This window comes from Podarcis cretensis (assembly GCF_951804945.1).
Source record: "Podarcis cretensis genome assembly, chromosome: 16".
NCBI classification, from domain to species: Eukaryota; Metazoa; Chordata; class Lepidosauria; order Squamata; family Lacertidae; genus Podarcis; species Podarcis cretensis.
The window spans coordinates 21,055,623-21,070,745 of NC_137186.1; the positions used below are offsets into that span (position 1 = coordinate 21,055,623).

Here is a 15,123-nt window from a genome sequence, read left to right on the forward strand (position 1 = left end):
TCCTTTTTTGTTTTGGCCACCTGAGAGATATCAACTGCAACCCAACCTACATGATTGCCACTGTTTGGTGGCGGTAATGCCGAGGGGGTGGGGGTGGGTTCTCTTTTTGGCACGTGCGATTCTCCTTTAGGTTATTTCCCTACTTCAAAATTTCAGGAAGTGAGGTTTAAAATGCCAAACTCATTTCTTTCTCCTTTTTTTCCATGAGTGTCCGCAGGAAAGAGGAGGGCCTCGTTCCAAGGGGCCTCGCTGGGCAGTACACCAACTGTGTCCACCAAATGGCTTTAAAAAATATATTATTTTGGGGGGGTGGGGAGAAGAGGAATAAAGGAGGGACTCTTCCCGCAGAGCTTGCAAAACAACGACAGGACAGAACAAAGCAAAGCGAGGTGTGCTGTCCAGCCATGACCTAATATTGTGTCTGATTTTCTGAAAAGTTTATACAGACTCTTGCCTCTGGTGTGCAGTGCAATTCCGTGAAAGGCGACAGGAAGGCTGCTACAAAGGTACAGCCAAGTTTGGGGTAGGGTGCCAAGATCCAGGCCGGCCCAAGACATTTGGGAAGGTGTTGTACCTCGGCGGCAGAGCATCAATCCCCAACGGCATCTTCAGGCAGGGCTGGGAAATACTCCTGCCTGAAATCCCCCCAAGAGCTGCTGCCAGTCAGTGTAGACCAGGGATGCCCAACAGGCCGATCGCGATCTACTGGTAGATCCCCGCGAGGTTTTGGTAGATCGTGGTCGATCTCTGGATCCCTTTCCTTAGCGTCATTAAAACTGACTCCTGCCACGCCCCCTCGCCACGCCCTCCATTGTTGTATGATCTCTGGAAGGGACGGAGGTTTCTCTGTGCTGCTGTTTTGCTCCATTTGTGAGTGAGTAAAAAAAACAGGGCTTTTCATCTCCCTAAAAAAAGCACTCAACAACTTTGAGCTGAACCCCCCCCCCAAAAAAAAACAACAACAAGGGTAGATGACTGTCAGTTTTTAATTCTGAAAGTAGATGGCAGTCTCTTGAGAGTTGGCCACCCCTGGTGTAGACAATACTGAGCTAGATGGACCAAGGGTCTGACTCAGTGTAAAGCAGCTTCCTGTGTTTTGGTACCGGATGAAAATTACAAGATGGCGCCTCCCTGCCGCAGTCCACATGCAAGAGTCCACCAGACTGGTTGATTCGTGTTACTGGGTGCACTGTGGTTCAGAGCAGCATGACAGGTTTGGGGGCCCAGGACAAACTGCCTTTCCCCTTGGCAACCTGCCCAGTTCATCTGAGGCCCTTCTCTGCATGCCACCTATAAGGGAAGTCTGGAGGTTGAACATGGCCCTTTCTGTAGTAACCCCCAAGTCTATGGAATGCTGTGCCTCAGGAAGCCTGCCTGGTACCTACTCTCTTTTTGTCCTAGGCACCAGGCAAATACATTTTTTGTTTCCTGGGCACCTGGGTGGTATCCACCATTGAATGTTTTTATTCTGTTTCTGATGTGTATATTTTTATTTACTGGATTCTATTCTCGCAAATTGATTGGGGACTTTTGGGTTGTATACAGTGTTAGTCCTACTCAGAGTAAATCCATCAACATGAATGGGCCTAAGTGAGCCTCGCCCGTTAATTTTCAACGGGTCTTTGAGTAGGACTAGCGTTGGAGGCAACCCTTTTTATGTGTGGGAAGCAAAATAAAAAGTTTGATAAAGCTAACCTGACCAAATGGGCCGCACACAGCTCAACGTGTGCCGTGTGGGGTCCCCTGCCCCACCTCCTTGGGTGTACCTTCTGTCCTTGTTCCCAGCCACCAGCAGGGAGGGAGGGCTGTCCCGGAGATTGACGCAGGAAAAGTCCCCCAGGGAGCTTCCGAGCTGCGCTGTGCACTGTCCCGTTTCCAAGTTGTAGAGAAGGATCTGGGGGGGAAAAACACACCATGGGAATGCAGATTGTCAACCAAGGGTTAGGGGAAAGGGTGGGGATCTTCTGGCCTTGCAGGCCAGTCTTCGCCTGCCAGGGGGTCCAAAGTGGCCTGCACAGCTATTCCCTCCCCCCGCCAAACCTACCTATCCATTAGGTGACATCACTGGGTGATGTCAACCAAGGGGTGGGAGGATGGAGTTCAATTCTGCTGGGGTCTGCTCTGCCAGTGCATTCCCTGCAAGGATTGTGGTGACCAAGCAGACCCCTGCAGCAAGCAAGACTGCACCCTCCAGGGCCTTGAGGGGTGGGGGAGAGAAGGCCAGAGAAGGTTCCCCAGTTCTAAGTGAGATGGCTCGGTAGAGCATGAGACTCTTAATCTCAGGGTCATGGGTTTGAGCCCCAGGTTGAGTGAAAGATTCCTGCATTACGGGAGGTTAGACTACATGGCCATCATGGTCTCTTCCAACTCTACAATTCTATGATTAAGAATCTGTCTCTCTGATTAAGAAAAACCAGGAGTTAGGACTGGTTCCTCTCCCCCAGGAGGTTCCTTTCCTCTTTGTGCCCTTCCAGCAGCTATAGACTTGTTATCTCTTAAAATTAACAATATTGGGGGAATATATAACGTTGAAAGCTGTCTTATACTGAGGCCACCCTGAGCCAGGGACCTTCTGCATGCAAAGCAGATTCCCTATCACTAAGTTACAACAGTGTTTCCCAACCTTGGGCCTCCAGCTGTCTTTGGACTACAATTCCCATCATCCCTTGCCACTGGTCTTGCTAGTCAGGGATGATGCGAGTTGTAGTTCAAAAACAGCTGGAGGCCCAAGGTTGGGAAACACTGAGTTACAACACTTCCCCAATGAGAAATTAAATTTAACTTATAACCGGGGCTGAATTGCCGGCACAACCATACACAGTATTATTTGAATATGTTGAGGATCTGGTTTTGCAGAATTGATAATGTGTTTGCTAACAGCTGCTCCTACAGCAAAATGCTATAATGGAGTGCTATCCCTGTGTTGCGGGACGCAGGTGGCGCTGTGGGTTAAAGCCTCAGCGCCTAGGGCTTGCCGATCGAAAGGTCGGCGGTTCGAATCCCTGCGACGGGGTGCGCTCCCGCTGCTCGGTCCCAGCGCCTGCCAACCTAGCAGTTCGAAAGCACCTCCGGGTGCAAGTAGATAAATAGGGACCGCTTACCAGCGGGAAGGTAAACGGCGTTTCCGTGTGCGGCTCTGGCTCTGGCTCTGGCCAGAGCAGCGATGTCACGCTGGCCACGTGACCCGGAAGTGTCTCCGGACAGCGCTGGCCCCTGGCCTCTTAAGTGAGATGGGCGCACAACCCCAGAGTCTGTCAAGACTGGCCCGTACGGGCAGGGGTACCTTTACCTTTACCTTTTATCCCTGTGTTAGAAGATTGGAATGGGAGACTATGGGAATTGGCTAATTGGCTCATATGATAAAACTAACTAACCTTGCAAGAGTGAGATAAAGGAGTCAACCTAAGACGTGAGAAAATATCTAGCCATATACCGTATTTTTCTGTGTATAAGACACCCGCTGTTTTGGGGGACTCCAAATTAAGAAAATGGGGGGAATTGTATCCGTGTACAAGACAACACCCAATTTTAAACATATTTTTTAAAGAAAAAAAACTAGTCTTATACACGAAAACAATTTATAGTTCAGATATTGAGAGGGTTGTATCCAATGTTAATGGTTGCCAGAGCAGACCCACTGAATTAATGAACCTGACTTACTTAGGCTGGTTAATTCCAATGGGTCTCCTCTGAGTAGGCCTTAGTTGGCTACAACCCAAGGTCTCTCATTTCCGTGATTGACTTCACTTGCTTGCTTGGCTTTAATGTATTTTTATGCGTTAAAAATGAATTAAGCATACTTATACATGGGTAGGTGTATACCTGTACAAGTAGATACCGATACTTATATATTGCAATCAAATAAAAATAGGAGGAAGAAAAAGAAGAAGAATTTATATCCCTTTATTATTAACTGTAAAACAGTCCTAAGGGAGGATCACAGCATGCACATCTAATATCACCTATGCATACAAAGACATGTTCTGCCATCTGTTGAAAAAAGTCAATGCTGATCTTCAAACGTTGCAGAAAAGCATCTTCATATGGCTCCGAAATCAATCACTGATGGCGGCCGCCTAACATGCAGGGGAAGCGTGTTCAATCAAGAGGGTACCACCACCAAGAAGGCCCTGCTGACAGTCCCCAACATCTAGACTCATTGGATGTCCAATGCTAACCCTTTCCTCCCCAGCTGTGAATCCCCCATAAATGGTCTCCCATTAAACCATTTAGACAATTAAAAAACACCTCCTATTAGCTTCAAGAGAAGCATTAATTATGGCACAGGGGAGAAGTGAGGAGCAGAGGCCGAAGGTCAGACAAAGAGGTCCCTGGAGCCATATCCAACACGTGGACTGGCAGTTCCGCACTCTGGCTAAAGAGGGAGAAAGTCAGCTGGGGCTAGTTAGGTTTGATCCTGTTGACAAATTTGCTGAGAGTCCCAAGCGCTGGGTGCCAAGGAGGCACCCATCTCAGTCTGAAGTTTCAAGATGGCAGCAGCGGTGACTCAACAAGATTGAAGGCAGGTTCACAGGGAATCTTTCAATTTCAGAACCGAGGGCTCAGACAGGAATGCGCGTACCAAACAAACAAACAAAGGCGTCTCAGTTTACCACCAGAAATCAAAAAGCTTCTGGACCTGAAGCGGGGACTGATCTCCCCAAACGCTGAATAATTCAACGCGCCCCAAACGCCTTAAGACGGCCTTCGCCGCGACTTTGAGTTAAAGCCCTGGGAGATTAGCAAAGCGCAGCATCCATTTCACGGGCGGGTTCTGCTCCGCGTTACAAGTCCCTTAACGACCTTTACCGCCTCGCCCCCCCCCTCGCTCTTTTAATAAGGCTGAGCAAATGGGACTTCATTTTCGCCGGTTGTTACAGGAGAGCAAAATCAATTATTTATGCCCTGGCTTTCCCTTTTGTTCAGGCAACGCATTAGTCTAATGCCACCTCACCACAACACAAGTTGGGAGAGCTGAGACCTTTGACCTTTGCTGGACTGTGGGGCGGGTCAGCAAGGGTGGGGGGTGCATGGGGAGAGAGATGCAGGCAAAGGTGGAGAAATGCAATTTAGGGGATAAGGAGGTACGGGCTTTAATCCAGAGATGGGGAACCCGTGGCCCTTCAATTGCTGGGGGAATCTGGCTCCTATCAGCCCAAGCCAGCATGGCCAATGGCCAGGGATGATGAGAGATGTAGTTCGGCAACATTTAGAGGGCACCAGGTTGGGGAAGGCGGCGTTGGCTCAATAACTAAGGTTGCAGCCATGCAAACAGTTAAAGCAGGCTTCCTCAACCTCGGACCTCCAGATGTTTTTGGCCTACAACTCCCATGATCCCTAGCTAGCAGGACCAGTGGTCAGGGATGATGGGAACTGTAGTCTCAAAACATCTGGAGGGCCGAGGTTGAGGAAGCCTGAGTTAAAGGTACATTTATTCAGGGCGGATAAAAGACAAGACTTCTTCATGCAGTGCAATGTTAAACTATGGAACTCACTTCCTAAGGAGGCAGTGATGGCCACCAATCTGGGTGGTTTTAAGAGAGGACTGGGCAAATTCATGGAGGGGAAGGCTATTGATGGCTACCAGCCACAATGGCTATGCTCTGTCTCCATGGCTGGAGGCAGAAATGCTTCTGAATACTGGAAGCCACAGGAGGAGAGGGGGCTCTTGAGTTTGAATCCTGCTTGCAGGTTTCCCACAGGCATCTGGTCGGCCGCTGTGAGAACAGGATGCTGGACTAGACGGGTCACTGGCCTGATCCAGCAGGATTTGTCTTATGTTCTTATTCCATTTTAACAGCCTTGGCTCCCCACAAAGAATCTTGGGAACTTTAGGCTGCCCCTCACAGAGCTCCAGTTGCCAGGACCCTCAAACTACAGTTCCCAGGATCCTATTCTGCTGGGGGGGGGGACAGGGACGAGAGCTATGACTATGAAAGCCGTAGAAGAGTGCTTTGAATGTGCCGAGTGATTGTGGCTTAAGTGCACATCCAGCATTATTGGAGGCTTATTCCTGCGGCCTTCCTGGTGATATTGGACTCCAACCTGCGTCAGCCCCGTGCAGTGTGTGTGGCTAATCATCACATCGGCTGGCTAAACACACACACAAACAGCTTGGAGATAAGGTGATTTGTTTGATTATAAGATTACAGATGAGCTAATATTCGAAAGACCAAGATCAACAAGAGAGAGAGAAAATTGGGGGTGGGAAACAGTAAACCTATCCAGAAGAAGCAGTTATGGGGGGGGGGATGTGAGGTGTGTGTGGAATAATAAAAAAGAGAGCATAAAGAAGTTAATATGTATGAATAATGGATGTTTGATTTAAAAGCAGTTTACTCCAACATGATGTAATTTTTTGACAGTCGGCCAGCCAGACTATCTTGCGGCTCTGTGCCAGGGGGGAGTCAGCGTTCTAGCACAGGGAATGCTACCTCATCGAGGATCAAGCGGGCGGCGCAGCGGGGAGGGACGCACATCAACTTCCATGCCATCCCAAAAGTGACTTTCCGTACACATACACACTCTCTTCTCACTCAGGGGCCGAGCATACCTGCCGACCGCTCAGAGGAGGCCACCTTGGGAAATCAGGCGAAGCGGCAGTCCGCCTTCCCAGCCTACGGCAAGGCTAGATGCTCACGGTGCAATGATAATTCTTTGCAGCACCTCCGTGCAAATTAACAGAGATGCTATTTTCAAAACAAAAACACTCAGGTTTCGGGGGGGTTTTCCCCCCTTTTCTTTTTAAAGTTTGAAAAAGAGAGACAGAGTGTGTCAAAGTGGCCAGCACAAAGCTGCCATCGCCAAACCGAGCCAGGAGTGAACCCGGATGTCGGTGATGAATTTTGCCAAAGCACCTGCAGCTCCTGCTGCTTCTGCCCTGGACCTCGTTTCCCTGCATGCTGCCTTGCCAAGCAGAGTGGGCAACCGAGCCAGGCTGGGGTTAAGATGCGGACAGATGTCTGCCAGAGGCAAGGAAGGAGGTTGCGAAACACATTTAACCTATGGACAAAGGCAAAGTGGGGAGAGAGCAGCCGCCCAACGCTGTGGTCATTTCTCTCACTGAGATGCGAGCGGCGAAACAAGGACTACAAGCTCAGGGACTTGCTCTGCTGCGTTTAGAGCATTAAACTGGGGTCTGTGGACCCCCAGCAGCCCACAGGATTCATGTAGCATGTCCATGGATTTGTGGTCAAAGGCACACTAAATATACATATTGGTTTCCGATTGCATTTTCATTACTTCTTTTATTTCTTTCATTGTATTGCACTTTGAATTCCATGGGATTCAGAGGGCAACAGAGTAAGCTATAATATCTAAGAAACAAAATAAGTGATTAAAAATGCATATTAAAATCAGCCAGGATCTAGCAGGCAGAAAAACCATTAAGTGGTCCAGCAAGAGACCCCCAGCAACTATCAAGTGGTTCTGCGGGGAGGCGGGCAGGGAGATTTAAGGAACCACTGTTCTAGAATATATCCAAAGGACTATAAATTATGTTATGAAAGACCAGTATCTATTTCCCTTAGTAACAATGAGGGCTAGAAACTTTCTCACTTTTTAAAGTGAACTTTATAGCCTTGGGATTCTGCGAGATCTACTGGACAGCTCCATGGTGAATCATAGAAGCACAGTATTGCAGAGTTAGAAGGGACCCCAAGGATCATCTAGTCCAACCCCCTGCAATGCAGGGATCTCAGCTAAAGCATCCATAAATATAATGAAACAAATTAATTAAGGAGACTAGTTTTTAGACAATGGGGCTGGAAATCAAGGGCACAACATACACACATTTCTGTGAGGCTGTTTTGGTTCTGCTGTGCTGCAGCGATAGGGGAGCAATACAAGAAAATGCTTCTTCTAAGAATAAACAGCAGCTTTCAATATTTAAATTTTTAGGTTCTCAAAACAGCATCCACAGAAGATTAGCATCATGTTATATCAACCAACTGGCAAAAAAACACATCAGCAAACCAGTAAGTCTTTGATCGGTTATCAGAGCAACGTAAAATAAAGGGCTGGTGTGATTTTTATGGCACAAAAAGAAGCACATCGTCTCGACAAGCGAGCTCCTGCTCATCCAGTCCTTCTGCCAACCAAGTGCAGCACCTTGGCCCAGGAAACCAAAAATGAAACATGACTGCCGAGCGGGGGAGACGGCTCCATCCCTCCAAAACAGGCCAAAACGCAGCAATACGTCTCTCGCATCAACCTGGAGATTGATCATCGCCTCCTGACCACCATAATCAACCCATGCAAAGTCCCTTCACGTCTGGGGAATAATTATCATAATAGACATTTGTAATTAAGTTTCCGGCGTGATGTCAGCCGGAGCGGGAACGCCAAGCAAGCCGGTGTCCTTGTCAGAGACATCCTTACCGTCTGGGTTCCTTCAGCCCCGTTCCCCCTCATTAGCATACATGCCCCTCGCGAACCATCTGCCACCGCACACCAAAAAGACCTCAGACCTACATTAGGAAACCACTCCGAATCCACAGAGTGCCATTCGGGAGGCTCCCGCGGAGCTCTTTCTTCTGGTTCCATTTGGGGCATGGACAGGGCACTTTTGTTATGATGCCAACGCCAGCCTTGTCCCAGCGCTCCTCCTGAATGTTGCACGGGAGCAAAGCTCTGATGTTGCTTCAGCAACAGCCAGCCTTAGATGGAGCCATATGTAGAGAGCAACAGCTTGGCAAACGCCACCTTGGCTGAAAGGTACAGGGGCCCCATCAGCTCCAGGGGTCTTCTACCCCCAATGGAACGGGGGACACTTGAGCTTTAACGGGGAGTCCTTTAAGGATGGCAGTGTGACATTCTCACCAGCTAAACATTGCAAAGCATCGTGATATACCAATCTATCACAATGTCTGAAATAAGGATGGAGCTATGTAGAGAAATTGCCTGCTTCAGTTTTCCCAACACTGTGATTTTTAGCATAACACACACACACAGAGAGAGAGAGAGAGATCATGATTTGCAATATATTGCCAGGCCAAAAATTATGAAACCACTATCATGATATAGACTTCATACCGGTTTTGGATGATATATTGCCCAGACCTAACACACATCTTGATTTGCAACATATTGCCAGGTCAAAAATTATGAAACCAATAGAGCGATATGGACTTCAAACTACTTTTGGACGATATATAAATATATCGTTGAGCCCTATTCCTCAACCTCATCCCTTGAAGAAAGGCACTCTTAACTCCCAGGATCAGGAAAACCTTGGCCTTCTAACTAGGTTTGAGGGAACTACTTTGCCGCAGTAAAAAATAAACACCGTTGGAAAGGTAAGCAGAGAAATCAGACACAGTGCACAGAGCCGCTGCTATCATTTCCTCTTGAAATCTTTATGAAACATGCACACTTTGCCACCTGTAATTGTATGAGGCACCTGTGGTGTCGGCAGGAACATCCTTTGGCTGACCAACACATACAACACACATTGCAACATTTATTTATTTTTTGCAAGCTTCTAAATGTCACACACTTTGGAACACAGTTGCACAATCGGAATGCAATTGGTTCCAAGGAGTTCTTGTCGCTTGCAGAGTCTCACAAGGAAAGCACAGTGTCTCCTATAAAAAAGCAAACAGTTCCCCCTAGAGGCCTACAGCTGTACAAAAAAGCCTGGCTCCCTCTGCGAGGAAATGAGGCACATTTGTCGCTACAAATCAGCCTCGGCCTCTGTGTCAAGGGAATAATGCAGTTGCTGAGGGTGGGGTGGGGCAAATACTGGGCTGCATTTGGCCTCTACTGGAACAACAGGGGGTTATTCCTTATTCTCAGTGGCACAGCACCTGCTTTGCAAGAGAGAAGGCCCTAGTTTCAATTCCCGTCATCTCCAGGTAGGGCTGGGAAAAATCTTCCTGTCTGAAATCCTGGAGAGCCACTGTCAGTCCATGTAGGCAGCACTATACTTCTAGCATTAAGAAACTCATATATAAACATTGGCATTTGTTATCCAACATCCCAGGATGTCAAAAACCACCTGTAATTGGTCTAAAAAAAACCAAATCACTGAGGAATTATTTGGTGAAATCGGACCAACTTACATATCCGGAAGCATCAACTAAAGGTCACTACAAATGTGGTAGTTGCAATGTATGCAAATACGCACTACAAGTAAAGGAGTTTGTCAACATACAGACCGGCTTTAAGTTTCAGATTGAACATTTTAGTAACTGTAACACGAAGAATAGCGTGTAAGCATGGATGTGCCCATGCCATAAGCACCAGATCAATTAAACTACGCATAAACGAACATCGATCACGGATCCGCAACAGAGTGCTAGAAGCCCCACTGGTGGAACATTACATACAGCAAAAACATACGGAGGATGATTTTGTCTTTTTCATTATCTGGAAACCAAAAGTAGATTTATATACCAGGAGAAACATTGATAGACTATTGTTACAACAGGAAGCACGATATATTCATTTGTTTGAAACGATGTCCCCCAAGGGCTTAAATGAACATCAAGACTACAACTCGTTTCTTTAAAAAACCACTACAGATTACCTTGGACTTTATATCTCTTCTTGGTTTACACCTTTAAGAAGGGAGAGCCTATCCTCCTCCCCCCACAGACACACATATAAGACAATTATCTCACTCCCTAATAGAAAACGCACAGAGAAACGCAAGAAAATTTGGATTCATTCAACTGAGGTGAGAAAACACTCAACTGATGTCCGTTATTTACAAACAATTTACTGGGATAATAACTCTTGTAAATTCTCATTTCTAGACACATGTTGGAAAAAGAAACACAAAAGAACTGAATGATACAAACTTCCAACAGATTTATATTCCTTAAAAAACTGAGGTATGGAACCAAATATCATGATATGTGTTAATACACCTTAGAATGTATGTACTTCAATATATTTATGATTTATGATATTGGAGAACCTTGATTTATTTTGACATGTTATTTGATATTACCAGCTGAAGAAGGCATTTACTCCGAAACAGGGCCCTGTCCTGGTCACCACTACTGAGTCGTACATCTGATTCATACCACGGATACTTCTTTTTGGCCCTATTTGATTCTTCATTCTGACTTTATATAATATGGACTCTTTTTGACTGCCATTGAGACTTGTATAAAACTATTGTTGTGTACTGGTATTTTATGTACCTTTATACTATATCACTGCATATTTGAAACTACACTATTTCTGTACTTAAACGTTGTGTTTAAATTTACTATTATTTTAAAACTATCGCACTTATACGTCGTGTTTAAATTTACTATTAGTTTAACACTGGTATTCTCAGCAGAATATACACGTTTTTCTTCTCTACTCTCGAGTAGGAATTATTCCTTGTATTGAAACTTTTGGCCAGAGCTCTTGGTATATCCTGTTTAGTGTACTTTCAACAAGAACTCCAATCCCTTTAAAACTAGGGCAAAACTTTGCTGGGTGAATACGAAGTGAGTCATTTCGGAGCTTTAAACAGCAACAACACCAGGCAGATGGGCAAAACTTGCATCTCATGCCTCTAGGGCAGGTGTAGAGAACTACATCATCTCTGAACACTGGTTGTGCTTGCTGGGGGCTGATGGGAGTTGTAGTTTAGCAAGCATCTGGAGGGCCAATGGTTCCTCACCCCTGCCCTGGAGAGCTCTTGCCAACAGCGATGTTAAGATGGCAGAGTAAATGGTATTTGTTGTTAGTTGTGGCATAAAAGTAATAAGCAAGATTTCCACGCAATACAGGAGAGTCAATCATGAGCGAGCAACCACTGATATGCCTTATACAGGGGGCAACTCAAGACATTTTGCAGAACAAAAGGCTGAAATACCTTGTTGGTCTCGTTGATCAACCAGCCGAAGCCTTTCACTCCGAACGCTGCCTCGCTGGAAGTGACGTCCAGGCATGTGGCAGGCTGACCGTAGACAGAATGAAGGACCTTGGCTGAGTCCCCAACCTTCAGCAGATAGACGACATCTTCCGCAGTGGCTACGGCCACAGGGAGGCCCATAACGCGGGGGACCAGGCAGAGTGAGCCTACCTGCAAGGGGTCAGGGGGTTACAGTGACTGCAAGAACCTCAGCTTTGGGGCTCATCTTCTCTCTAACAGCTTCCCTTCCTCTCTGCTGACCCCACACACCCACCCCAACAAAAAAATCAACTGGTGTTTTGCCTTTTTATTTGTCTACTGGCTTCTTCTACTGTTACGAGCCATAACTCCATGGTAGAGCACCTTCTGAATTATGGTATAAAAGAACTCCTCCTTGGGCCCTTGTTTTTTTCCTGGGCATGAGCATAGATGGCAATTTCCTTCCATCCCAGAGCTCCATATAACAATCACCCAAAGCAATGGACCTGATGTAGTAATAATAATAATAATAATAATAATAATAATAATGGTATTATTTATGCCCAGCCCATCTGGCTGGTTTGCCCCGTCTCCGCATTTTCTCTCCACTGCAGTGTTTAGAGATGTAAAACCAAACCCACCTTTGTCAAGACACCAGGTCCCCACACCCGTCAGGATGGGGAAGCTCTGTGCCCCTCCACACAGTGGAACCTTGGAAGCCGAACGGAATCCGTTCCGGAAGTTTGTTCGGCTTCCAAAACGTTCGGAAACCAAGGCACAGCTTCCGATTGGCTGAAGGAAGCTCCTGCAGCCAATCAGAAGCCACAGAAGCTGTGCCAGACGTTTGGGTTCCAAAAGAACATTCACAAACCAGAACACTCACTTCTGGGTTTGCAGCCTTCGGGAGCCAAAACGTTCCAACTCGCAAGGCATTCAGCTTCCAAGGTATGAATGCACATATAATTTTGGATTCCTAGAGCATGCCAGCCCCCAGCCAGCATGGCCAATGGCCATGTCTGATGGAACCTGTAGTCCATTGACATCAGGAAGGCCAAAGGGTCCCCCGAACCTGTATTAGGGAGAGAAGAGCACCAGATCTGTAGCGCAAGGTCGAGCTTAACCTGAATGATCTGGTGAATTGGGCTCTTTGGTTGCGGGATGGGGAATCGGTGGCCCTCCAGATTCTTGGACTCCCAACTCCCATCAGCCGCTGCAAGCATGGCCAAAGGTCAGGGACGATGGGTGCTGTAGTCTCACCAGTTTCTGGATTTCAAACTCTGCAGCCGTCTCCCAGTAGCCCTTGTCATTGGCGCTCTCCACTTTGACCTGGAAGGCAGATGCGGTTGCTATCGTCGCCCCTTCAGCCGAAAGGGCCAAGCTTTGTATCTTCTGATTGTGCTGGGAGCAATGGATCGGGTCTCGGCCGACCAGCAGGCTCCACACCTTAATCGTCCCTGTGCACCAGAAAAACAAAAACAAAAATGGAGAATCAGTAGCTGTGGTGGAATATTTTTATTCATGCTGCCAACCACAAAACCATCTGGAGGGTTCATCAAACCAAGATCCGTTCCATGGAGTAATCGCTCACATTTGACGAGATCTCAGGGGGCACCTGAATCTCAGCAAGGGCAGCCAGCAGAATCTGGCTTGCCAAATGAAACTGATTGACGGTCAGTTGAATACAAATGGAAGTAGGTTTTTTATTGATTTTCACAAGAAAGCAGAGATATAGAGACAGGTAAGCTCCTCACCAGCACCACCCACAAGAGAAGAAGTAGCTGAGAAGCTTTTGAGGACATCCACGCAGAATAAATTGGCATAGGACTGAAGCTACTTAAGAGCTGTATGTACTCCTTAAGAGCTGTATACACTCCTTAATGTATTCCATGAGACATAAATGCTTTCTTCACGTAAGAAAAACATAGCTGAGTGACATAGCCAGTTCCCTACACAGCAACTCGCCCTGGCATGCAGCCATCCAGAAACAGACGAAGGCCATGTTTGTACATCATGAGGAGTCAAACCATGGCTTATTGCAAATGCCAGCAAAACTGAAGCCTAAATAGGGCTGCTGAGAAAGGTGAAGGAAGTATTAGCCTGCTCAGCCCCACAGTCCTTAAAAAAACTAAGGGTGGACCCCTTCCTATCACTCAAAGCCCAAAGACAATGGAGCACGGTCAGTAGCCATGGAGAATTGTGGTGAAGTGGAGCTGCCTTCTCTTAGCGAATGGCTGTCAGGAACCCTGAGCAGCCAAAGTAAATGGGCAAAAAATAATAATGGTTATAATATACCGATGGAACAGTAGGAACACATGTGGACTAAAGGGTTAAACGATACATTGTGCTATGACTTAAAGGAGACTTTTTATAATATGATGTATCGTTGGTATCTAACTCCTGAGAAATTATCTAGAATGCATAAGTGTTCCAAATGTTTGTGGGAAATGTCAGGAATAAAAAGGGACATTTTATCACACTTGGTGGTAATGTAAAAAAAGCTAAGAAATAGTGGATACAAATGCATACATTGGTACAGAAGATTTTGAAGGTTAATGTCCAACCGAAACCAGAGCTTTTTCTGCTGGGGCTTATGGATATACAATTAGAAAAATAATACGGAAAACTATTGCAATATATGATTATAGTGGCAAGACTGTTACATGCACAAGGATAGAAGGACTCATTATTACCTACTATGGAAGGTTCTTGAAATTAATGGATTTGGCTGAGATGGGGAAGTTGATGTGCTTAATTAGAGAAAAATCACTGTTGACATTTATTAATGATTGGAAACCCCTTACGGACTTTCTGTGCAATAAGGAAAATGAACTTGTGGTATCAGGGTTTGAAGACTGAAAAAAGAGAGGATAAGATTGGTTAACGGGAAGTGGAAGAGTTTAATGTAATTAAAAGGCAAAAATGTTATATATATATTTAAAGCTAATAGATGGAGAGTCTGAAGTTTTTCTTCTTTTCTTTTTCTAGTTCTCTATTTTCTTTTCAATTTTTATGTTAAACACAAGAGCTTGGTATTTGATGTGCATCTTTGTATTTTTTATTTGTTCTAAGGTAAAGGTAAAGGGACCCCTGACCATTAGGTCCAGTCATGGCCGACTCTGGGGTTGCAGCACTCATCTCGCTTTATTGGCCAAGGGAGCTGGCATACAGCTTCTGGGTCATGTGGCCAGCATGACTAAGCCACTTCTGGCAAACCAGAGCAGCACACAGAAACAGTGTTTACCTTCCTGCCGGAGCAGTAACTATTTATCTACTTGCACTTTGACGTG

At 46.2% G+C, this 15,123-nt stretch overlaps 1 protein-coding gene across 3 annotated transcripts in view; it reads right to left on the reverse strand.

Annotated features, from left to right (window-relative positions):
* Window positions 1–15,123, reverse strand: part of FBXW8 (F-box and WD repeat domain containing 8) — a 64,191-nt gene that overhangs the window by 10,848 nt on the left and 38,220 nt on the right. For all 3 annotated transcript variants that reach the window (XM_079956765.1, XM_079956764.1, XM_079956763.1), the window contains 3 exons: window positions 13,094–13,290; window positions 11,819–12,028; window positions 1,767–1,894 (listed from right to left, as the gene is read on the reverse strand). In XM_079956765.1, the coding sequence (XP_079812891.1) occupies window positions 1,767–1,894; window positions 11,819–12,028; window positions 13,094–13,290 (535 nt within the window). The remainder of the gene's footprint in view (window positions 1–1,766; window positions 1,895–11,818; window positions 12,029–13,093; window positions 13,291–15,123) is intronic.